Below are 27,238 nucleotides of genomic sequence, written 5' to 3'. Positions count from 1 at the left end.
CGTTCCCCTGGCCTGTGTGTCTTATTAGTACAAACCCAGCGCCCATCGGGTCTGATAAATACAAAAAGGCCTCAGGCTATGACTAAATGCCTGTCAGCCAGAGGGATGTGGCCCAGCAGTGTGATGGTACTCTGCCAAAAATTGTAAAAAAGAAAAACTTTGCGCTGCTATCAGCGTACCTTATCTTCGTCTTTCTAATTGATAATTACTTTTGCATTAATAATGGCCAACATCTATCTCTTATCACAAAGGCACAACTTATCTGCTGCTTAAATGATGGACTAAATTGGGTTGGCAATGTTAATGACTCACCTTGCAGCATATGGAATGGGGTGGGGGGGGGCATGAGGGAAATAATTTCTCCTGACTCATATTTAATTAACCTTAGCAAATGTGCTGGGCATGCATTGTGGTTTAAAACATTTAAAGCATGACATCTTCAGCAAATCCTCATTTAAAATGAATATTTTAATGAAAAAAAAAGATGTTATATACATAAAAATAAAATGTAGGAAAACAATCGTTATTGTTGCAACATTATAAAAGGATTTTTGGATACATAGAGTTGAATACAAATACGCTTCACTTCTAAAACAGATTGTTTAGTTGGCTCCTTCATGTGCTGGTCTCTGGTAAAAGGAGGACCAGGAGTACCAAAGCTCTTCTGTACCTTCAGTTTTTACGACTCATACTGTGACGCCAGAACATCAGAATGCTTGATGTTATTCTGTCCATGCCATACATGTATTTTTTTTGTACCTGTCTTCACAATTCTTAAAGAAGAAAGTTAGAAATTATTCATAAATGAGTGAGTAAAACCAATGCGAGTGAAATTTGGGGAAAGATGACATAAACATTTTTTTTCTAGCATGGCGGTAACAGCCAAACATCCTGTGGTTCTGGTTTAGCGGAAAGACAATGCAGATTATCATTAAGACACAAAACATGAAAAATAAAGTGGAGTTGTGAAGAGTTACATCCAAATAAACTGTGCACTAGTATGAGAGTAACAATAAAATGCCTTCAGCTCAGTGTTCAGATACACCAAAAACGTCTGCCTCTTCTTTCCTTAAATCATCATTCCTGTGAACACAGTCACAGGGATGATCACGGCTCTTCAACACAGTAACATCAGCAGGTACCCAAAATAATCAAACTGACCTTTTGGAAAACAGTGGAACTTTTTTTTTGTCATGGTGCAGCATTTGCTACCCTCTTGAACGTCCAATCACCCTGAAGTTCACCAAATATTCTACTCTGTTACAAGGAAATGGTTATAATAATTCTAAAATCAGATATTTTTTGGGTGTCCAATAGATCCAAATTTTCAAATTACTGTATACAGTAATAGCAATATTAGTTGTTCACCAGGTAGACCAGGAGTGAATGATCTAAAGGACTATGTGAGATCTGCGGAAGCCCATTCCTTTTTACAGTATTTCCATTTCCATCAGTTCTGTTTTCCATAGTGGTGCTAAAAATAATGACAGTAGCATCTAATTCACATTTGTCATTCACTGCATTCAATCAATGTGAGCGGAGGCCTGCAACCTCTTTTCTTCTGTAGATCACCTGCTGCTAATGTTTTCAAATCCTCCTCCGCTCTGTTCTTTAAAACTCTGAAACCAACCATCATGAACCACAAATCTGGCCGGTTTTCTTCATCATCTCTCTCACCTTCTTCCATCTGTACTTTCATTCTATTACATGCTTCTTTAAACCCTCTTTATTAATTTCCTCCCTCTCTGTGTCGTTTTGCTTCATTTTCCCTTTTCTTCCATCTCCACTGACTGAATCCCTTTAACCCCTCTGTCCTACCTGCGCCCCCTCCTTCTGTCTTTTTTCCAATCTGTCAAGCCAACTGCAACAAAGCTGCAAATAAACAAATGAGATGACTTCCAATCGTCACACTGTTTCTATGATTTTCAACACTGCCATTAATACTGCTGAGCATCGTGCAGAAACACTGAGCTACACTCCACCTGTTAGTAGGACTGCATTGATGGTTTAGAAAATAACTAAATATTTGAGTTGTGTACTATACAGCTCGGTTTCAACAGAAATTGTGTGCGCTTCATATGTGAAGCAGATAAACAGAGCTTGCTAAGCAAGGGAGTGGTCCCACTTTTATTGGGCATCACTAGAGCTTTGCTAATTAATCTATAGTGCTGTTGATCACAGATGAGCACTTATATGTGTGCCTTCCTAGAAAATAATATATATTTGCTAAATATGAGGAGTTAGGCAGCACTAAGGCTCTGTAATACTGTAAAAAGAACAGTTAGACTCCTATTATTGCCTCAGGGTCATTAAAGGCTGCCTTGTTAAAGCAGCCGAATTATTTAGTTATTCTGAAGAAACAGTGGATGAGTCTCATCCCTAAGATTTCAAATTCTGATGCCTTGTTTGTTTTGTTTTACTGGGAATGGGACAAAATATTAAACACTCAATAGTTATCTTCACCCAGAACAAGCAACACAGGGCTTCTTTTAGGGAGTTTGTAGGCTGGTTAGCGTTCGGATGGTACTTTTCAAAAAGTAGGTCACCTTCTGTGAACCTCCAGTCAAGATGGAACGATTTCATGGACATCACTCCACAGTTTAATCACTGATGACACAATGCAGCACAGATCCAAGAGGTTTTCATACATTCACATTATGCTCATTTTAAATAAAGCTGATAATTAAACGTTAAACGTAAATCCAACACTGATTTATTGTACATTAATGCACTTGTTACATGGAAGTGGTTGGAAATGTCAGATCCTTTAAAAACAGGACTTGCGCTGTCAAAAAACAGCCAGGAGTGGTTTAAGTTATGCACTAAAATATATCTCAAAACATCTGCTTTGAGACTCAAAGTTTGGATGACAATAAAAGGCAAATCAAATCATTATTAAAAACGTTTTTTATACTTTCTTTATGCGAAATGATTTAAAGATTTCCACTGCTGGTTAAGACGGTTTAGTGTGTGACATAACAGACTATAGACAAGTGTGTGATATAACAGACTACAGACAAGTTTAAAATCTGTACTGTTAGAAAGATGGGTAGAGTGGGGTTCTCCCTGCAAACTGAGAAAAATAAAACCAAACCCTGATTTAATAAAGTCCTGCAACTTTTGTCCTTAAATACTAAATATGACATAAATGCACTATTGGGACTGAAGAAAGAAAGTTTTGTTTGTAATCAAAGAATACATTCAGACAAACTTGCTCTATAATAGTGATTCACAAAAATATTGATACACTTGAGTACTGCAACATTTGACTTAAAAAAAAGACACTGCATATTAAATGCATATTAAATGCATTTTACAATCAAAGATTTGTTACTGTGCTTGATTTTGTGTTCAATTTAAATGGCATACAGTTAGATAGATAGACAGATCTATAGGTAGGTAGCGTTGTAATCGCATCATTTGACTCCTCCCCTCCAGCGTAACCATGTCAACAGAGACAGAACGGCTTTGGTCTGGTTAATAAATTTGTCATTTTTTACAAAACGTTCCAGACACCAAAAGGTGTCATGTGTTTCTGTCAGAGGATATGAAACTATGTGTGCCTCGATTTAAATGGATCCACTAACCTCCGTGGCTTGAACTGATTCCTCAAAGAAACGGGTTAATCAGCGAGTTAAAACTCTGCTAATTTTATACTCTGGTAGCATTTCAAGTAATTTAAATGACTTCAGTCGACAAGACATTATGCATCACGCATGGCACTCTATAATTAACCTCCTTTACCTTGCCTGTCTGTGTATTAGCATACACTTCAAGCGGCGCAGACAATGTTTGATAGCGATGGTGATTCAATATCACTACTCAGAGGCTCTAGCTCGATTTCATCAGAGTGGTGAAAGCAGAAAAGATGCTCGACGTAAAGCTGTTCTCGCTCTAGTCGTGTCCACCTCTGGAACTGGTTCAGTTACACAGCTGCGGTGACGGCGGTCTTCTGTCTCAGGTTGGTTTGGTGTTGCTGCTGTTGCTGTCTTCCTCCCTCCCCAGTATAACCATATTGGTTTGGACTGGGTTCCATCGGTTGCCTGCAGCAAATCAAGCAGGTTTTCAGACTTATCCAGAGCCTTGTGAATTTTTCTAGTGTCACTTTTATTTTCGGAAAAAAACATTGTCAGGGTAGTTCATCATGAGGTGTCCATGTCTGGCTTTGGCTGGCCTATTAGTATTCTTCATGACATGCTATGTTGAAGAAAGCCACAAAATGATCCTGAAATTGCATCAGTACCTGGATCTCTCTCAAATTCTAATCAACAACTGTGTAACAAGCAAATGCGGTTAATCATAATCACATAACCTCTTCCCACTTCCTTTAGAAAAGCTAATAACAATACTCATTCAGGATGACTGTCCTCCTTGTTTACACGTTTCAGACATTCAAATCAAGGAATCAAAGAACAAAGATAGACTTCAGGTTTCAGGAATTACCTGGGATAATCTTCATCCACAAATCACCCCTACCTATAAGCTCCACCCCCGGCTCCACGTGTCATAGTGTCGTACCGTAATCCACGGAGAGGAGGGGTGGGAGACGGGGGCACATCTTGCCGCAAGGGGGGTCTCTGCTGGGAGCTGGGAGCATAAGAGACTTGTGTGAAGGGAACATTTCTGCCTGATTAAGGCCTTCCTTTCTAATAATGCTGTGGTGTAACCTCTGTGTATACCATTATGGATCATAACAGATTAAAGAGTGTCCTTTGAATACCTTGGGTGGGGGTAGTATCCAGGGCTGACCCCCCGAGGGTCAGCTGGCCGCGCATACGGCTGGCTGGGTACGTAGCCAGAGAAAGAAGGGCCAGACTGGGAGTTGGGGTTTGGGTAGGATGGGGACTGAGGGTAAACTTGTTGGGTGTGGGGGGATCCGGGGTAATGACCTGACCAGGGCTGCATGGGGTAGTCCGCTGGATCCAACAGACCTCGTCTGGAGAGAACACAATGAAAAAAGAGGAGCATAGGAAACAAAGCTATTACGGCTATTCAAGAGGAACAGACGAACACTGCGTTGCTATTTTCATGTTATTTTCCGAATGCGAACTTGTAAGATAAATATGTGAACAATCAGGCAATCAGGGATGAAGCAGATTTAACCCCTCACTCTGACAATCACTTCAGACAACACAAATGTTAGAATTAAGTTGTTTGGTTGATTTGTGGTGGTTTTTTCATGTCTTTACCAACAAACTCTCAACTTATTTCCCCTTCTCCAGGATTTTTTTCAACTACAAATTAATGAAAACTTATTGATAACACTTGCTTTTCACTAAAAAGAAAAAAAAAAACCCGCCAGCAGCGCATTCACACTGAGAATCACATAGCAACTGAATACAAGACATGTGACAGGTTTAAGTAGACTGGGACACACACACACACACACACACACACACACACACACACACACACACACACACACACACACACACACACACACACACACACACAGCTGTGGTAATCGAGTCCAGGTCCGTTAATAGATATCAATGTCCCGTGGCCAGTGGATAGCGAGTACACAAACATGTATCGTCCACATAGCTCACATTATCAGGTATTACATTTTATCTTTCTGTCTCTTTTCATCCGTCTGCAGCTTCTCACCCAAAACTCAATCTATCATCTGTCCCATTCCTTTCCTTCCTTTTACTTCCAGATTTGTTGTAGTTTTTTACACTTTTATTTATTTATTTATTATGCATTTGTGCATGTGTGATCACACAAGTGAGATCGGATTAGTTACACTTTTTCAAATTCAGTTACTTCAGTGTAACACAATAAAACATGTACTAGCCTCTTGTCCAATATGAGAGGTAACTTGTCGCCTGTTGCCTGGAGATAATGATAATATCCACACAGCGTGGAGACAGACAGACTGGACCAGCCACATTCATAAATAGTTGCAAAGACAACACACACATGCACACACACACACTCAGTACTGGTGGTCCACATGCTGACGCCCCTGTGAATCAGTTTGGGTGGTCAGCAGTGAAAAGTGTCTAACTAACTGCATGCCCATCATGTCTTCTTCTGGCCTTCCTAGCTCAATAACCACCATTGGTGTGTTGGAGCATGCAAACACACTTAGCACACAACACGCACGCACGCACACACACACACACACACACACACACACACACACACACACACGCACACACACACACATTTCTGCTTCTCTGTCAACTTGCCTGTCAACTGATCTGTCATCTGTCTGCTGGATTTCAACTTACTTTGCTACACTTATTGTAAGTCACTCCGGGTAAGCATATCGGCTACATGTCTCAAATGTCTCTCTTCTTGATAGCCACAGCCAGTTCGTCTGCTCCTCTTCTGCTGGAAAGCCTCCCAACATGTCAAAACTACCAGCTGCCATGTCTCTCTACATGTCTGACAGCCTCTCTGTCTCCCTTTTTAGACACTTTATGACTAGATGTCTTCTTGCAAACTAACCTGCAGGGCTATCTACCTCCGAGCTGGTGTACCTATGCCCATATCAGTTGGCGGATCTGTCACTCAGCGTTTGACCCCAGCGCTTCAATAAAGTCACAGAGGCAGAGATAAGAGCAGTTGGGAGGTGAAGTGGAGGTGAAGAAGGCAGAACATGGAGGAGAAAGAGATAAGACGAAGAGGAAGGGAGGGAAAGGGTGGTAGTGAGCGGGAGAAAGAAAAAAGCCATTACAAATTTACAGATAATTAACTCATTAGTAGCTTATCTGCACAATTTGTGCACATCTATTACCTGTGATTCTAGGAACCCACTGTTTGTGACAAATGTGTAAATACACAGAAAAAAAATACATGAAGCACAGGAGGCTAGTGGGCCATGAGATAGATAAGACAATTTAAAGATAGGGAAAAAGAAGGGGTGTGAAGAAAGGAGGGATAAATGCAAGGAGAGAGAGTGAAATGTGGAGTAAATAATTAAAAAACAAGTGAGAAGGAGCGAGGAGAGTTTTCCTTCATCCAGTGAAGCATTTAAAGGGATCTATTAGCATAAATTAAATGCAATATTCTTTCATGCGGGTATAATCAACTGTTACATTTAGTTGTCTGTGTATAAGTGGGTCCACCTCCAATAGAAGGGTACGACTTACTATCTTTATAATGTATGCCACACCTGTCAGATGGATGGAGCATCATAGCAAATACATATAAAGATTTAGATTCAAACAGGAAACACTGAGGACATAGCAATAACGCTAAATTCTCCAGGGGAAACGTAATTAAAAGTGTAGCTTGTGAATACATTGTCTTTAAACAGTTCGGGCTGAGGTTTAGTTTTTAATGGTACTGCTTTGCTACAAACTATTTCACTGTATGCACCTGGACTGAGTTTAACACAACACATGGCCGTAACTTTTATTTTTTGACAATTCCATCTTTCTGAATCTTCTGGTGGAAGTTTTGAATAATTTGCAGTAATGATTTTTGGGGTAGGTCTAAATAAAAACAATCATTAGTTCCAGCTTTACAATCTTCTGAGAGTTGCCATGTTGAGAATGTTGTGGAAATCCTACGGGAATCTTTGGGGAGTTCACTGTAAATCCGGTGGCAAGTTTGGAATTCTCCCTCCAGGAACCGAGTCAGTAGTGCGCAGCAGCTGGGGATTACAGGGCAATGAGGATGGAACCCATACCATACACACACACACACACACACACACACACACACACACACACACACACACACACACACACACACACACACACACACACACACACACACACACACACACTACAACAACATTTTCGGTTAAATGCCGTACTAGTTCCTAATCACCCCCTTCCAAACCCTACAGACTCTGGAGGAGACAAATTGGCACACAGCTGGAGAGGAGTTAAAACCAAAGGAGGAGGCTGATGGCATCTGTGTGTGTGTGTGTGTGTGTGTGTGTGTGTGTGTGTGTGTGTGTGTGTGTGTGTGTGTGTGTGTGTGTGTGTGTGTGTGTGTGTGATAACAAAAGAGAGATAGAAACATATGTAATGAATGAGAACCACTTCCTGGCACATGCAACGGCAGGTTTAACATAATTGAGAGAGTAATCGAAGCAAAATAAGAGCTGGAAATATTCCAAGTGGTGAAAAAAAGCAAAAAGTGACATCCAACAATGTCATACTTACTAAAAAATGACTTCTTAAATATAATAATACATGTAGATTGTGCATGGAGTAAAAGGTTAGATATTTGAAAGGATAATTGGGAAGATTTCTCTCCATGTCTGACAGTAATTGAGAGTAATGTGAGTCTTTTTAATTCCCTGGTGGTTAAAAGAGATTTCCAATGGATTTCAGCGGAAACAAGAAGTTGTTATATGTCATCTGCACCTGCCCTCCTCTCTCAGAGACTTTCACTCTCCCTCTTTAAGAGGGATGCATACAGCTGTCTAACACACACATACACACACATATAGCTATAGATCCTGCCAGCCGGTCTTCAAGCTGGAACAAATAATGTGAAGAGAAAGTTTTAAATCAGAGGCAAAAGGTTGGAGATAGTGAGGTAGACAGTAGAGAGAAAGACAGAGGGGGAGTAGAGGACGGTACTTAAAGTGACTTACCGATGAGCAAGGAAAAGACGAGGTGAGACACCTCTGCAGCTTTAATTCAGTTACTTCTTTATGAGTCTTTATAGAGCTCACCTCGTGTTGATATCGGTTTCAAACGGGTTTTAGAGAGATTGGAGAGTACTTTATATATTCAAATTGCATTCAACGGTGTCAGACTCTTTGTCAGAGTCATGATATTTTGACAGTCTCATAATAAAGCAGATTAATAGCACAAATTGTTTCCCTATTGCTGTCCTAATGTCATTTAGGGAGCGGCACTGAAAACGGAGCTACTGTGGGATAAATTCTCTGGAGCTAATCTGGTTTTTAGCTCGGTTCCATCTTCTTAATGTGATACTTCATTACAAAGCTTTAATCACTGAGGCATCATGGTCCAAACAATGAGGCAATATAAGCTTAAGTGAGAAATAATGAAGGGTGATTATTGTGTATCAGAGGAATAAAAAAAAGGGTAGAGGGGTGGTCTTGTTCAGTAAAAATTATACTTTTTTGAACAGATTTGTCAGCTTGTGTGGGATTAGTAAATTAATACAGTATATTAAAAATATTAAAATGGTTTAGGAAACATTTGAGGTGAAAACTGTCTTGTATAGAAATAAATCACACATGTTACTGTTGGTTCCATAATAATAATAATAATATCTCATATTATGCAGTGAAACACATGCTCAAATTTGATGACATTACAACCTGTGTGAAATTCGCAATGGCAGTGATGTAGATTTAGAGTCTGTAAAAACAGCTAACTTAAAAAAGATTCATTCATAAACCACTGATTCTTAGCGCAGGTTGACAAACAAAATCTTTCGTGTGCCTGATGGCTGACTTTGCTTGATGAAGTTAAACCACACAAAGCTGCTGTGTTAGCATGTTGTGCAGGTACAGTACAAGGAGCAGTATTAACAATGAGAACAGCAAATAGACAAATTGTTAACAGAACACTGCTGAGTCATTCAGAGTGACGCCTGACTCAGCAGAATTTCTGTTTCATCAGGGGGGGCCAATAAGACTGTAACCTGTTTTCCTCCGAACAGCTAACTGCTTGCATACTGTTTGTCCGAGTGTATGTGTGTGTATGTTAGTGAGGGCAGTTTGTTGATTCAGCTGTCAATGTGGTTTGCCTTGGTGCATGTGTACTTGTGTGCTAGAAACCCCTAAACCTCCCTCGACTCCTGACCCCGGAGGTCACATGATACTCCATCAGCGCCAGCCCAACCCTTAGAAGATGGGGTCAAAGGCTAAGGAAGGATATTATCTACCCAGATTAGGAGGCATACCAAATACATAGACATAACATTAAACCCTGAACACCATTTGGTGAAGTTAACAAAAGAGGACCAGGCCATTATCAGCTCTGCAAAAGGAGGCTTAATGTCTTAATGTTAAGTACAATACTAAAGTGGGTGAAAAATGGCTGATTGACAAGAGCACTTTTATAGATTGCAGAATTTCATGTAATGAGTCTCACAAATCCCATTAAGACTGAACTTTTATTCTTTGTGAGATAACTTTCTGACTGTTGCTATCCCTGTCAAGTTTCCCTTGGTGTCTGATGGGCTATATAGATAGTACTTGGTTATTTAATATATTCAGCCCTGCGATTCCACCGAGGAGTTAACAAAAAAAAAAGAGCTATAACTAACTTTAAAGCTAAAATGTATTTTGGTTTGGAACTTAGAGTCAAGCAAATTTTTTTGTTTTTCCAGCTATTTTAAAAGCCTATAAATGGTAAAAAAAAAAAAAACCAACTTGAAATAAAACTAATAAATGTACCAGGCACATAGCAATTTCATTGTTTTGAAACCATGCTTTACTTTTAAATGTGGAATTAATACTTGATTGATAAATAAATATGAGCTACATCAGAAGTACCTCTTACTAGAATTGCTTTAATTGCATTATTTCATTTTCTTGTCCATTAGGTATTTTTAGTGTAACCCTTGCAATCGCATATAAGAAGGCAACAAGTCAGATAACTGCATGCCCCTTGCGTTTCAGGGATAGGTAACAAATTAATTTTGGCATGCTAGGGTTAACATTTATTGTCTAACCGCAATATTCACCAATCAAACTCATGACAAAAAAATAATTGCGGTTTGAGATTTACAAGCTAAATTGGACCCTGGCATTACTGAAATTGGTGCAACCTAATTTTGAAACAAGTAGTGGTTATTTATGTCACATTTTATTATGAAAATGACAATCAATATTTGTATTCAAATTACGCAGTGAAGCGTTAATGAATGGAACCGACAGAAGAAAATTACGAGAAGGTCAGAGATTGTTACTCCTCAAATTCAATGAGTTTTTTTTTTTTTCATCAGTATTCCTTGAAACAACCAATGACCAAAGGACAAGAGGGAGGCAGATGAATCTAAACAGGGTAGGATCTTTGCATAAAGAGTGACGTGACTGCAGAGGGAAAATCAATGCTGGACAGGAAGAGTGAAGAAGAGAAATAAAAATGATGAGGGCTGAGTCTAAAACCATGCCCTCCTTCCCTACGCACTCATTGTGAAAATATATATCAGAAATTTTACAGTGGAGTCGGATAGGTAGTACAGTATCTTCTTCTTTCAAACATTACAATGCCCTCTGTTTAAAGATGTGAATGTTACTGTTCTGTGACTCTACAGCTGTTAGTGTTCATGGAAAATGATCCTGGTCAGTCCAGAAACTAATTTTACTGGTGTTTAAATTACTGTGTGTGCAATTTATTTGGAATTGTACACAAGTAGGGAGTCAACAAGGTTCTGCCTTAGATGATATGCACGGTGAGGCTGAGAAGAAGAGAGCAAAAAACCTAGGCGTGGATAATAAACTTGAGTATTTCATGATAAGTTCGGGAATCCATTCTCCTCCAGAGAAGGAAAATGAGCGTAATTTCAAAAAGCAGATGATGGCGAACAAGTTGAGAGAGAAGACATGAAAAAGAAAAGGAAATGACAAATGTGACTACAAGTGAGAGTGTTTTTAAGTCTTCTGACTGAGAATGAAAATATAAAATGAAAAAAAAAAGGAGAAGAACTAAAGGAGAAGGAAATGAGAGAGGGGACGGCAAAGACAAGTAATGAAAATGAGGGAACAAGTGCTGCCCTCCAGAGAGCTCACATGCTGAAGGTCAGCATCTGCTAAGCATAAAGAGCCCTACTTTAGATGAGCGTGCACACACACGTGCACACTCATGGATGCTTGGTCATACGGTTCATGTTTGAATGAATCTAAACACCTTTCAGGGCCTGCAATCTGTCTCTGTCAATAAAATTCTGCCAAATGTGATCAATCCACCAGGAGATCACGAGTTCCAAGCTTACCAGTCCAGGAAACTAACATGATTATATTCCTTACTGTTGCATGTACACACATTTGGAACCAATGTGAGTATGAATGTAAGTGATTGTTAAGGTATGAGGGTACATAATACAAGGGAATCATATTAAACCACTAAAGTGTTAAACGAAAAACAAGAGAAAGCAGGAAACGTAATGCAAATGACCACAACAGGATAAAAAGACAGTGTTTAAGGAGGATTACAGTGGTATTGTAAGTACTTAAAGTGACAAGAAGAGTACTTAAAGTGAGACCAGGGGAAAAGACACAATTCAGAGGGCAGAGAGACAATGAGAGGAAGAGTTTCAGGAGAAAAAAAAATGACATGGAACTACAGTAGAAAGAGCTATTAGAGGATGGCAAGAGGTATCAGTTAATGAGGAGATGGAGGGAGACCACTGCAGAAACACAGAGGGCAGAAAAACGGACGTGTGGAGTCTCTCATCATGATATAACCATGACTTTTGGAAAATTAGTGATACAACTGGAGCAAAAATCAAAGCAAAAAAAGGAGAAGACAATACATGAAGAGGTGTGCATCCAAAAACAGTATTAATCACATGAAAGATGTGCTGGGAAAAAAAGTAAGAAGTATAAAGTAAGTGTCCTTCAAAAACCTTTCTTCACGTAACTGCAACTTATTTAACTTTGTCTCCATCAGAATAATAAATCCATTCTCGACAATAAGCATTGCGACTGTTTTTTTTTTTTTTTACAATGACATGACAACATGTGGTATCTTTATTCTTAAATTACATCAGATGAGATTCATCTTTTTCTGCCCTGAATATTAACCCAGCAGCCAAAACAATTCAAAACAATGACAACAAAATATCTGTGACTCAATACACCATGATATAAACTAGGTTTGTGCTAGGAAACTGATTTTTGGTTTCATAAAATATTTGTGTGTATATTTTTTGCAAAGTCATTCAAAATGATCATGAATATATAAATACATGTATATTAACTTCATGGGGACTGACTTCCCTTTCACAGGTGAAAGCTGTAGATAGAATTGTCCCAGATTTACACACACAGATAGTATAAGGCCTGGGTTTACAATCTATGCACTAATTTCACAAGAGAAATAGATAATTAGGATTTCTTCCTGTTAAAATTAAACATTTCACAGGGGAATATTCACAGGTATCCCTTTTAACATTTCTGAAAACTTAAGCTCATGGGCTCTACCATCAGAGAATACGATCAGCTCATTGCGGAAAACCTCTAGAAAATGGCTACATCAAATGAAGCTATAACTCATGTTGAATGGTGCAAACTGAGTAGCTAGTCACATCAACTTTTAGATATTTGAATGTTCAATGGCCATAAAGAGAGATGGATCTCATTTCAGTGAATCTGCTGCACCTGAATAGGTCATGTTCCTTTATATTGGCTGAAATGACTCAAACTAAACGAGACATTTAGTTACAGCAATATCACACATACACACTTAAAAGTATTGTAGTGGGTGTCTTCCTGAAACATGGTGAAATCCATTACTGGTGATACCATACCCCATTCAAATAGCCTCCATTATTTCACATCTTGAACCAATAAGGTTCTCCCCATGTAAGAGTTTCAAGCTGGGGACATTTTGCTTTGAGCACGACTACGTGATACAAATTTCTGACAAAATTGCAATCCCTCAAGAGCCATTAATTTGGAACATGAAGAGGAGCTCTAAAACAGTACTTTTAACAGGGAGATGTGACAATGCAAAAGCCCCTCCACAGACAAATACACACAAACACACACATCACTCATCCCAAACTGATTTACAGTCATGGATTCACATGGATGGTCTTTTACGAAGGGTCATAAACATACACACAGACATATGCAGATATTTAAAAGCGCTATATCAATGCACAAGTCACTGAATATCCCATAACTGTTCTACACTAACTTCAATTTAAAATGGCAATATGTCAAACCATTCCACCGGTATATTATTCTGTTGATAGTTATTCAAAAAATATAAAACAATATTCATATTTTTTTATCAGTAGTTAGATAAATACATTTTTGAAGATGTAGGAAATTTGACACCAACTGAATCACAGAAATTTCAGCTACAATTTGATCCCAATTGAAGTTGTAGAATTAGCATTTTAGCATGCAAGCCCCATAAATTAAAACATTCTGAATCACTAGATTTGAATATTACTTGGTTTCAGGTCTGATTTTTACATCCCGAGAAGCAGTGATGTTTTGCAATTGTCAGTATTTGTTTGTTCGTCCGTCTGTCCACCAAATATCTTCACAACTATTGCAGATAGAAAGATGAAACAAAAAATTAATCGGGCGGCAAAGGGGATGAAAATGAGATGATGACCTTGACCTTGAGAAAACTAGGTCAAGGTCCAATTACAACTTTTCTACTTTTTTCCCCACATATCTCAGGAACCGAATAAGATAGAAAGACGACACAAAAGGCTTTATATTCAGGGAGGCAAGGGGATGGAAATTAAATCCCAACCTTGACCTTGAAACCTAGGCCAAGGCCAAATTTTCACTTTTATATGTTTTCAGGTACACATCTCTGAAACCTGATTTGATATAATCACAAAACAAAAAGGAATCTTTTCAGGAAGCCAGAAGCACAAAAATGTGTAGGTCAGGGTAAAATTTTGAATTCAGGGGTGTCGCAAGATGTTGCAGTCTCTGACTGCCTTGTTGACATATAGGGATGTTGTTGTGAAAGTTATGTCAAAGAATGCTAGCATTGCCAATTCTTTATGAAAATTAAAAATCAGAATCCAGACGATGATCCAGATAACCACCACATTCCAAATGAATTGTTCCGATATCTCCAAAGCGTTTCATCTAATCTGTTTAAAACTTTTTCAGTAATCCTGCCAACAGGTAGAATGTGAATGATGTTAAAAACATACCAAAGCCCGCTTGGCGGAGGCACCAAAGTGTTATAGCAAATACAGTATAGTGGTGAATGTTTGACAAATTCCTGGATCCATTCATTCACCATTCTCACCAGCTCAGTGCTTAATTTTGATGTCAAACCTCTGGATGCTGTAGTAATGTGAGTTACTTCCTGTTACAACACATTCATAAATCATCATAATAATTTACATTCCATCTGGAATCAAAGAATTTCATTTTTTGAGCAAATATTTAAATATATATTCATGTGATGCTTTTTACCTGTTTATGTAAGATGGAAAAAGAGTGGTGCATGGTTTCAGAAATACAAGTAATTATCATTTAACTGTGTAATATAACAAGGTATTCCTGAAAGGAGTATGTAGCAACACAGGGACAGCAGATGGTGATTAGGGTCCCACCAGATGTTAACATTTCACAGCTGCAAATGTTGAAGTGAATGAATCACAGTCCATCTTGTTCTTTGGGCTGGCTTAAATAACAATCTAACTTTCCTTGATGTATTTTCCACATTCTAGGTCCTTAGCTGCTATAACTGTATCTTGATGTTTCAGCTAACGTGTAGCTGAAACATCACGATACTCTAAAACCACTGATTTGAATTTAGCAACCGATCGTAAAAATGAAATCAAAAGGATTAATGTTTATAAGGATAGTCATACCATAACGTCAAATATCTGTTTGTAGTTTTTACAACTTGTTGTAAACCTTATTCACTTCAGAGCCCAGAATCACTTGAACTCCAGTCCAACCTTTGCATACCCTCAGACCTGTTTAACATTCACAAGGTGAGACCTGAAAACCAACCGAGGTGTTCAGACATATGACAACATATTCTTGTCATACTAGGACCCTCTTGTTCTGCAGCACATCTGTAGCTCCACAACCAGTTGAAACCCAACTTTTACAGCCAATGATCAAGATCAAAGGTACGAGCAGAGTTCTGTGAAGTAGCAACAGTTGAAGCTGTCAGAAATTCTAGAAGCCCAGAACAAGAAAGGGTCAACAGACAAAGAGAAGGGGGGTAGCCAATGCAAGACAGGGTTTTTCTTGGGATCCCATGTATAGCTAACAAACAAGCAGAGACAGTGAGTCCAGAAACTCACTGGATAACAACTGGACAATGAGGTGGATTGTGCAGCAGTTGTAAAGGGGTCTGGGAAACCCTCCGGGGTGGTTGGGAGGTCATCTCAAGAGAGATAGACATAGAAATTGGAGTCAAAGAGGCATTACCACTTCATTTCCCCCTCAGCAGAGGGAAACAATATTCAACAATGTCCTTTTCACCCCAAGCTCAGGAGAATGAAGAAGAGGAGGGGCTGAAAGAAAAGGAGATGCAAAAAGGAATGGTAAAAAGTGGAAGGAAATAAATGGAAACTGCAACTGGAGAGACACTTCGAGAGTGAATGCAAGGAACTGAACACAACATCTGCTTCATAATTACTAATCAGCTAATTATCATTAAAATGAGGAAGTGACAACCTTCCCAGAAACCTGCAAAACCATTCTGAATGGCTCTTTTAACTTAATATAAGTTAAAACAAAGATAAATGGGGAAGGGTGTTCTACTAATCCAATTGGGTCATGGCTGTATTTCCGACAACCGATCATTGTTATCAACAGGAAACCTCTGGGAGTAAAGCCTGTTGACTTCATCCAGCTCAAATCTGTTTTGAAACTGAGATGTACAGAACATCTACAAAATTGTCATCATCACGAAGAAGGAAGGCAGGGGTGCGCACACGTCAGCATTAACTAGATTCACATACTCAAATGTGTTTGAATATTTTATATTTTTCATATGTTCACAGGTCCATTCCTTTTAACAATAATAAACACATATTTTTACTGACAACACAGCTCACAAAAATATATTTAAATTATTGGAAAGTTGATTTAAAAGTTCAATCTGACAATCTATGAATTTTTAAATATTGGCAGAGATAATCAGTCAACTTATATGACAATTTATTCATTAATATATGTTTTGATGTATAGTACATTTCTCAAACTCTTTTATTTGAACACATTGATATAACCTGCTTTCAATTTCATCAAAGTTAAACAATCTTTTAATTCGACAGTCTCTAATCTAGTCTTTAATCTTTTTGTTTCAGTCATTCTTTCAACATTCAACAATCTCATAAAATGAAAATGAGCCTTGTCCTCATTTCCAGTGTTCTAAATTCAAACTGCTTCTCACATGGGAAGAGGTAAAGAGACTCACACTCTCAACAGACTCTCTACAGGGGTCTTTCATTCAGTATAATAACACCACTGAGAGAAAGTGAGAGGGAAGTAGAGAGGTACAAGAAAATGGTGAAGTGCAGAGAAACAGTGAGATGCGGAGAATACGTGTGTGTGTGTGTGTGTGTGTGGTGGTGGTGGTGGTGGTGGGGGTGAGGAGGATGGAGAGATAATTTAGAGAAAATGGCAGTGAGAGGAGATCTTGGGGGATTTGAAGTTAAAGGAGAAGCGCTGTTGCATCCTGCCCTCTCCTTTTATGTTGTCAGTATCCTATTTCCTCAAAACTGTGCAGGAAAAAAAATATTAAAACTAAAACTCACCTTTCTCCACTGTTGCCAAAACAGACTTTTGCTTCCAAACACTTACAAAATATGCAGTTGCACAAAAAATATACATTATAGCCTCAACCTTCGCCTCTGTAATTCATGTGGTGGCATTTCTTTGACAGGTTGTGTTTGTGCTTTAGGTAGAGGAACATCAACCACTGCTGGGTCATGTTTTAATTTTAGAGCCACTGAAATCCTGTCTCACAGTGATAGCACAGACACACACACACACGCACGCACGCACGCACACACACACACACACACACACACACACACACACACACACACACACACACACACACAAACACACACACACACAGGTAACTTAGACTTTGTGCCTGACTAAGCAACCCTTTGGTTATATTCGGCTCAGTAGTAAAAACATGCGCATTTACACGCTTCCTCCCACGTGTACATGCAGGTGTAATGTACAGGCATGATGGCAGGAGTGAGACCGGCAAGGAAGATATTTTTGGGCTTGCGACAAAACGATAAGCTGTGATCAGATATTTTTTTTCTAAAAGGTTGCTCTGCTTTCTGTTACTTTTGGAGGAAAGGCGAGTTCACCAAATTCCATAAATAATCCTATGGCACAGCATGTAGTCCTTAAAATTATCTTCATTTTTCTGTAAAAATGATCAGTTTCTTGTTCAACATTTTTGTCTACAAAAAAATGACATGATTTTATGACATGATATTATTTGAGTGGTGTGACAGAAGGTCATAGAAGCTATATGAGCTAACACCAAGAAGACCTGCGGAGGTGGGCAGTATGTTCACATGAATAATGACTGGTATGTGAACACTTCATTAGTTGCAGCCTATTATTTACCACATCTGGAGCTTTTGCCAGTAAATTGCAGGTCGTTTTAAGAGAAAATCCCCTGCCATCACTTTCCAACATCTGACACTGATGGAATTTTCACCATAACTTTGAACAGATCAGTTTAAAGACTGCTAGCTAATATACAGGAACGATGGGCTTAAGAAGAACGCCTGTAAATGTAACAAAGTATTACCACAAATCAGTGTGATCAGTAGAGATCCAATAAAGGATAGGAGCTTCAGGTAATTAAAGTCTGGTGAGATCATTCTAGATTGAGAGAGGAATGCACTAGTCTTTCTCAAGACACCTTCACCACCATTCACACTCTGAGTGAAGTGACACGTACAAAAAAAACAACCAACATGATGTTCCAGTTGGCAACCAAAACAATGGTGTCCTCAACTGTCTAAACTCACAGTAACACAGGATGAGACCACTGTAAATGTACGACCTTAATGACCAAAGTGTTAGTGTGTCAATGACCTCACAGGAGTTTTAATACTTTAAACTCTCCAACAGTCAGTTTACTTAGGTGTTTTAACTTAGTTTGCAATGTACTATCATTTTCATTATCTGTTACAATTAGTTTTATATTTTCAACATTTCAAATACTTTTGTTTGTATCAAGCTGGCACATATACATAAGCGATATGGACACACAACAAACCTACGCACTGTACTTTGAATATTAAACAATAAAGATGAAAATCTACAACAAATATAAACAAAAAGCCTTTCTATTCTGATTTTATGTTATTGTCCGCATAAATGTCGCCTTCATTCATTATGTTTTATTGGATTAATGTAAATACTTTAAAAAAAGAGACGACATAAGAGAGTTGCATTATTGGCACTGTGTTTTAAAACACACTTTAGCCATGTGGAAAATGTTTCACAACTGTTACTAGGTTGTCAGCAGGTAGACTGCCAGAGTGGCTTCAATAGAAAAATCACCTGGGTTCTTTTCAAACACGTGGACTACATGTAAAATTGGCACAGTGTTTGTCGGATTACAGTGCATGTCTGAAAGTGGAAACAGAGACAGTGTGTACTGTATGCGTGGATGTGTGTGTCCAATTTCCCTAGGCTTTTCAGATACCACAACCAGACCTCAAAACTATCATCACTGTTCTCGCTCCCATCTGCCAAAATCATCTGCCAAAGTCATCACCCACACAAACTCTCATTGCACACAGACACACATGAAAGAGGTGTGAAATAGCCATCCCTCACCATTTTAACAGGGGTGGGAACCTGGCTATAAACTGTCTAATGTCCTAACCGTCTGTCTGTCATTCCACTCACTGAGTTCCTAATTTTCTGTCAGAGTCATGAACAAAATAAACATTTGTTGTTGGTTTGTTAGTTCGCAAAATAAAATGAGGTGAGAAGAAGCTAGTAGCAACTAGGCTGAGTTTGTCCTGCTAAAGTTTACACATTTATTCTCATGTGAATGGGTCTTATTTTTAGATACAGTTAAGTCGGACATGTTAAGGGGCTTTACTTAAGTACATTACTGCAGTATTATTTATCCTGGAAAATTATGGATAAAAAATAGCATAGAGAATAAGGAACTGTGGAGAAAAGAAGGAGTTAAGAAAAGGGTGGAGAAAAAGAAATATAGAAATGTAAAGACAGTGTATGACTGAAAAAAGAGAGGAGAATTAAGTCTCAGTCACTCAAGCAGTGAAAATGGAAAGGTTGCACATGAAAAATGAGATGCTAAAAGACAAGGAGTGACTCATGATGGCTGAAGAACATATTATGCCATTGACTGCTTCACACTGAGTTGTTTAAATGGTGGATGAACAGCTGTGGTTTCATACACACATTTCAATTTGACTTTTAAACAGCTAGGACTTTTGACAAACTGAATTTTCTATCTATTTACATCTGAAAATAATAAGTAACACTAAATGAAAGAATCCTTCATGGCTCTGTTAGTGCAGGAAACTATTTTTGGTCCTGTGTTGGCTGAAGTTTAGAGATATTCTACGACCACAGAATGACGCAAAATGAGCTGGGTAGAAGGATAAAGCATGTTGTACAAAGATAGTTGAGCATTGACATTTCTCCTTGACTCACCTGCCTCCCAGCTTTTTAACTGTCTGGACAAGAAGGAAAAAAATATGTGAAGTATGATGCTTAGTCTTTGTGAAACATTTATAGCATATGGGTTCAATGAGCATTTAGCCCGTCTCTAACGACGACATGGAAAACAGAGAGTTGTAGAGCAGAAACAAATCCAAAATGTGTTCCTTGTCCTGCTGTAAAGTATGAAACACTTATTGTAGAGGTCTTCAAATAATGGATATTTTTTTATTTTATCAACACTTATTGTATAAGTCTTCAAATCGACTAAACTAATAAAAAAAGGAAACATCAATCCGCAGCCCATCTCTTTTTTCCCAGAATTTATTTTGGAGACCAGATACTGCTGATTAATTTCCTATCACTCATCAGTCATGTGACATTTCTTTTTTTTTCCGCATTTTAACAAGTCCAGCGTTGACATTGCAGTATTTTATAAACTTTTCCTGTATGGAAAACCCACAGTGGCTTAAAAAGCTGCAGCTTGCACACCAAGGCAGTATTGCAGTATTGCACACCAAGGCAGTGTAACCTTTAAAAATCAACAACACAAGAATACACACAGAATCACGGAGTGGGGCAGAAAATCTACACTGGAGGATTTTGGAAAAAACATATTTTCTGTAACTCAGCACAAACAAAATGAGACATCGTTTTTTTTGTAGGCTGTCTGCATATGTAATCAAAACTGGATTTGTAATGCATGAAGGTTTGAAGCCTAAAGAACTCTTATGTAAATTAATTAGATTCACACCTCCTGTACTTTTTTCACACTTTTCACAATTAATTTTGTAAAAGCCAAAGTCTTGATTGGTGAGAGAATCTAGGAGTTGGGGATCGGTTTTGTAACCCTGTCTGAGTGTGTGTTCCTCTGGGAGATTCAGGAGAGTTTCCTGGCTGAGACCGAGGCCTCTGGGGACCCTCAGAAAGACAAACAGACTGCTCAGATTTAATTAGAGGCTGCACAGACAGAAAGGGGAGAACAAGAAGGGCATTAAGTGGTACCTTGGTAAAGAGGCATACTGACGCTCCACCTCTTCATAACGGGGTGCCAACCGATGGTCGGTCCCTCTGCCTGGCATCTGGTGAAGAGAAGCAATTGGTTAGCTCGCCTAAGTAATGGCAGGGTGCAGCCATGAGTGTCTCTCTCTCTAAATGTTTGTGTGTGTTAGTGTGTTTCTGTGCATTTGTGATACAAGAATAATTTAGGATTGAAAAAGGCTGGTTATTAGGGATTTAGAGTTTTGCCATTTTAGTTTTTTTTTTTTTTTTTTTTTGGAAGAGGATTGAAAAGGTCTCCTTTCAGGATTAGGTTACTTAAAAACAAGATGGAGTTGTCTTGCTCACAAACACACACACACACACACACACACACACACACACACACACACACACACACACACACACACACGGACACAGAGGGCCGAGCCTCATCATCATGAGAAGGAAAAAGATTAAGTCAAACTGCTGACAGCTCCATCTTTCCTGCCTCCTCTTACTCTTCATATCTCTCACCCTCACATTTCATGTTTTTCTTTCTCTATTCTCTATTTCTATTTCACACACACACACACACACACACACACACACACACACACACACACACACACACACACACACACACACACACATACACACACACACACACAAGCACAGTCCCTCTCTCAGAGATTATCCGGGTCTATTCAGTAAGGAGACTCCAGCAGCCGAGGTGTTCCTTAAAGAAGCCGTCTAAACCCACAGCCTCAACAGGCTCGATTAACACAACAACCACACACACACACACACACACACACACACACATAGGCCATTTCCTGACACACTGAATGTGCATGAGATTCATTTTAACATAATGTAGGGTGAGACGGGGGGGACAAATGATTTGTAATTGAGTCTGGTGACTTATATTTGGCATTATGAACTCCCCTCAGGGTGTGTGTAACGCTGAGTCTCTGAAGTACCCCATCAAATGTACCCATTGCACTGCTGCCACTGGAAAATGATGCTTTGGACTTTTCTTTTCAAGTGCACTGTTGTACCTCTGACAACGGGACACACCTGTATGTCTGCAACCTATTTTGGAGGCACAATACCCTGTAAATCCATTAAATCCAAAACATGATGGAAGGAGGGGGAAGTGTAAGACAAAAGATTTATAGGAAGCTAAGCTCTTCTCTCCTTGACTCAAGGTAATATTGTCACTGTGTGCAAGGTGCTGAGACTAAGATATTATAGCTCACAGCTTTTTCTTCTTCCTTTGCATTCCAGGGAACGTTGCCAGGAGGCATATAAAACAGATTTTCCAGTCAAGCTTTTGAACACCTGTCTTTATGGCCTCAATATTTTAGGTGCAGAGCGAGTGGCATATTAGGTAGGACTAAAGAGGTTGGTTGAAATAATGAAAAGGTGTTAGATGGAAAAGAAATGAAGCAAAGAGAGATACTGTGAATGAGAAGTGAATGAGCAAAAGGAGTGGGTGACGGTAATGCAGAGAGGTGGAGGGAAAGAATCGAGTGGCAGGGAGAGAGGAGGAATGAGAGGTGAATTCTAAAACAAGGGAGTGAAAGGGGTGAAGGCTAGGACGACAGGGTGGAGGGGTGAAAAGGACATCGATGACACAATTTAAATAGGTGAGGAAGAGATGAGAAGAGGAATGAATGAATGACTAAATGGTAGAGTCGGAGGTGGGAGTGACGAGGAGACCGATGAAGAAAATGTGAGTCATGAATACAAAAGGAATGAGAAAATGAATGAAAGAGGTTTCCAGGTAGGTTTCCAGAAAGATGTCGGAAGAACAAATTATCACGTGGATACTGATGGATCTTCAATGTGTAATTAATATAAATTATGGTGGGTGTCTCTGGTTTCTGAGTAACGGGGTTGAATAATATCCAGAAAAAGTGTTTAAGCAGAACATCATGATGTCACAGTCAACGTGACCACTGCCCTTTTTGATATTAAATTTCATCACCTCATCTTTTGAGAGAAAATGTGTGATGATTAGCATTGGTGGACAAAAATGTGTTTCGTAAACTTTGATTACCAGATTTTAATCTGTTCAGATGAATGCTTTGTTTAGTTTAGCCCTCAAGACATTCATGTTGTCAGGAAAGGAATGGATGGATGGATAGATGGATGGATGGATGGATGGATGGATGGATGGATGGATGGATGGGCGGGCACACGGAAAATATAATAACTGAAGGCTATCACTTGCCCAGGTGTGTAAAACTGCTCAGTAATTTCTCCAAACACAAGGTGTTGTTTTTAGCCAACGGTATGATACCAGGAGTAAACTGTATTTGTTGGGGACTATTTTCCACATATTTGGTAGAACCGTCAAAATTTAAGGGGTTATGTGGGATCAATTTAAAACAACCTGCAACGCCTAATGTCTGGTATATTTAGACAACAGCATTTTAATGGGAGTAAGATACAGTATATAAGGCTTTTAAAGCCAATACTCATTAGCAGAAGCCATTAAATGCTGATGTTTTCACAAAAATGTTGGCGAGAGAAAAACCCAGACTATCGTCTTGAAAGCACTGGGTCCTGAACCTGTAAACTGCCTCCTGTACAGACAGATATACAAGGTTTGTGGATTTTCTGTTGAACTGTCTTTGTGTATTTACATATACATGGAATATGAGGAGGCGATTATGGTACGATGCCACAGGCTGAGCACACAAAAGACTGTATGCGTAGTGTTCAGATGAGGTAAAGGATCGTATGGAAAGCAAAGACACATCTTTGTAAATATGCACAAAAACGTAGAGATGGCGGAGATCGTTTCAGAGGAGCCTTTTGTGCTTATTCAGTACCCTGTCATTGTGTGTAGACTTGTGTTAGTGCATCTTTGTGACACAGCTTTGATATAGTTCTATTATTAGAGGCAGAAAATCAGTTTGGAACTAACAATTGGAACACTTGTTAGTTTTTGATTGAAGACGCTATGATTGTACAGCATGCAAAACAACAATACCAAATAATGTCATTTTGTGACTTTGTGCGATAAATGTTTTAAAATTCTAAAATAGAAGTAATTTTAGTTTTGTGTATGTGTAAATCTTTCAATAGTACCACCAAAAACATTCAAATATCAGACCCTTCTATCTTCCTCACTGTGTAGGTGATGCTGCTGCTGCATAAAGGAACATCATTGCGCATCACAGAGAACAGTCAGGCAACATAAAGACGCAGAAGTCTCCTATGAAGCCACACGTTAAAGTCAGCATTCACATGACAGCTGAATACACCTTCCCACCCTCCCACGCATTTAAAGCCCACCCTCCCCCGGCCCCTGTGGCAGTACTGTTGCACACTGGTTGGGGTAATGGTCTTGTGAAAAACCATTTCATGGCATGGCGAGCAGAGGAGAGGCAGAGAGGAGAGTGTGCAAATCAAGCAGAAAACACTGATACTGAAGGGAGAGGGGGAGGTCACACTTACACAGGCGGGAAGGCGCGCGCACGTGCACACACACACACACACACACACATACACAAAGACACAGACACAAACACACACTGTTAAGAGTGGCTCATCTCTCTGTCTTTCAACAGACCCTTCAATTTACCCATAAAAACAGACCGACCCATCACTTTGGGCACTGACACACAAGACGAACACATCTTACAGTTGTTTTTCCCTCTAGGTCTACCTTACACACTGATACACAGACACACACATAATTGCTCAAACATCCCATCTTTTTCACTCGAGCCGTTTCAAGGATTTCAAAGGGATTTTGATCAGCACGGAGTATTTAGTAGATGAAACTACTCAGGGCAGATGTGAAGTGCCTCCTTCCTTCTTCCACAGCTCGTTCCCACTCTTTCTGCCTGCCAAACTCCTTGTCACCTCCCCCTTTCATCCTCTCTGCTTGAGCATCTCCCTCTCCATGTCCACAACTCGTCTTTTCCCTTCATTAACTAACCCTCCTCCAGTGAAATACAGGGATCCTGTGAGTACAGTTAAATCCCCTCCCAAACTTATCATAATTAGTATATTTTTTCTCCAAAATCATAGGCGCCGGCCTTTCTCCGCCCACTGCTCTCCCTTCTCTGCTTCCATATATCATTTAACACCGAACACCTATCTCTCTTTCTACTCCCTTTCCATTTACACCCATCTCTCTTCCACATACTGCCCCCTGTGGTCTTCCCTCTCCCTTCCCTTGTTAAAAACAATGATGGAAAAGAGGGCCAGTATCATCTCTAACAGTCCCTTCAGTGCTCTCTCCCTTCCTCGCACTTCATCCTCCCCTGTTCTGCTAGAGAAAGGAGGGAGGGTCCCCGCACTCCAGAAATCCCCTATGTCCTACTGCTATACATTTCTTTTTCTCACAGTGCATCTGTCTTAACCCCAGCTCGAAACATTCTTTTTTTGCTTTTGTAAACTAATGGAAAAAGATTCTACTCCCTCTCCATCATCCCACCAGTGCCCTCCTTCCCCCCCAGACAGAAATCGATGAATAAGAGAACGTTGGTTCTAATCCTTATCAGTCACATCGTTCTGCAAAACCAGCACTTTAGCCCGACTCAATTAAAACACAGATCTGAAGAGGCAGCGATTTGTGAGTGTGTGTCCTGTCTGCTGCGTGTTATATACCAGACGCCTAATAGCCATGTAATGTGTGTGGAGGAGAGACACCTGAAGACTTAAAAACAAACTGTAAAAGACAGACTGTGAAAAATCACCTTGATAATTATAAATTATCAACTGTGTGGCACATAGAGAGATCAGCTATGACAGTTCCTCCGAACAGTTCTAATACTGTAGGTGTGTATTTTCTAATTTCTAGTCTTGTTGTCTTTTTGGTTTGTTTTCAAGTTCAGCTTTGCTCTGTTCAGACAGCAGCTTCATTTAGGTATGATTCAGTAACTTTTGGATTAGTTTTGATTATTTTGAGTCACTTGTTAATCTTTCTCTAATAATAAGGGTGATGTTGGTTATTTATGTCAGCAGAATGAGAAGAAACACAACCCTGCGAGTTTACTATAATAACCTATGCTTTGTGTGTGTCTGAACATAATCATTTCAAGTAAGCAGACAAATCTGAACCCGTAACACAGTGACTGTAGGTTGCAATTGTTTTATTCCATCAAACGTTGCTGTACACACGTATGTAGCCAACATCACCACATCTACAGAATCATTTAACACAACAAGTTTACAAAGTCTTATCCATCCACATGTTTCTAGATGTAGCTTTCAAATGCCTTAAAGCTTTTACTAGAGGTTTAAGAAATTTACACCAACATATGGTTGTGTAATATTTTATGCCTAGGCAATATTGTCAGTGTTTACTTCACACCAGGCATGGTGTTAATATTTTAGAGGGATAATAAAGGTGGGAACACACCTACAGACAAATCCATTTACTTTATCTATTGTGTCCATCGATAGATGAAAGTAATATGTTGTGTTCGTCACTGGTGGATGAGAATTATAACCGAACCTGACTACTGCGAGTCATTCTTAATGGCACATCAGAAGGAAATCAAACACGGATTTTCTATTTTGGCTGGCACCCAGTATCCATTTGTAATTTGTCCTTCACTTCTCTTCAAAGACTCATGTCAAATTTAGCTTTTACGCTTCAAAAAATCTCTACCTTTCCCGAGCACATGCAAAGAGTCCATCACGTTATTTCAGGCTTTCTTAGTTGTACCTATTTTAGCTCTCTATTCATTTCATACTCCATACCACCCCTCTGTCCATCCATCAACTGACTCGTTCTACCGAGAGCAGTAATTGCAGCTGCTTGTGAAAAGCCATCCATTTTCTTTGGCTAATTATTATACCCTCTTGACAAAGGAGTGCTAAAGAACAAGCATGTAGGCTCACAAGACCGGGCACAGGTTCCCATCTGCACACACATGAAAAACAAGTTCATCAGTGACTGTTGGCATGAAAATGAGTTCTCCTTAATCGTAG

The 27,238-nt window shown here is 39.3% G+C and overlaps 1 protein-coding gene across 5 annotated transcripts in view; it reads right to left on the bottom strand.

The window, feature by feature from the left end:
• Positions 1 to 449: 449 nt before the first annotated feature.
• The window catches only part of pard3bb (par-3 family cell polarity regulator beta b), a 187,273-nt gene continuing 160,484 nt past the window's right edge, over positions 450 to 27,238 (bottom strand). For 2 of the 5 annotated variants that reach the window (XM_068328663.1, XM_068328666.1), the window contains 4 exons: positions 21,305 to 21,381; positions 4,721 to 4,936; positions 4,477 to 4,587; positions 450 to 4,043 (listed from right to left, as the gene is read on the bottom strand). In XM_068328663.1, coding sequence (XP_068184764.1) covers positions 3,926 to 4,043; positions 4,477 to 4,587; positions 4,721 to 4,936; positions 21,305 to 21,381 — 522 coding nt within the window. In that variant the 3' untranslated portion in view covers positions 450 to 3,925. Of the gene's footprint in view, positions 4,044 to 4,443; positions 4,588 to 4,720; positions 4,937 to 21,304; positions 21,382 to 27,238 lie in introns of those variants that run through there. The other 3 variants (XM_068328667.1, XM_068328665.1, XM_068328668.1) reach the window with 3 other exon arrangements.

This window comes from Antennarius striatus, chromosome 12, assembly GCF_040054535.1.
Source record: "Antennarius striatus isolate MH-2024 chromosome 12, ASM4005453v1, whole genome shotgun sequence".
Lineage (NCBI taxonomy): Eukaryota > Metazoa > Chordata > Actinopteri > Lophiiformes > Antennariidae > Antennarius > Antennarius striatus.
The sequence above is the reverse complement of the archived record's forward strand: the minus strand, read 5'-3'. Positions and strand labels throughout refer to the sequence as shown.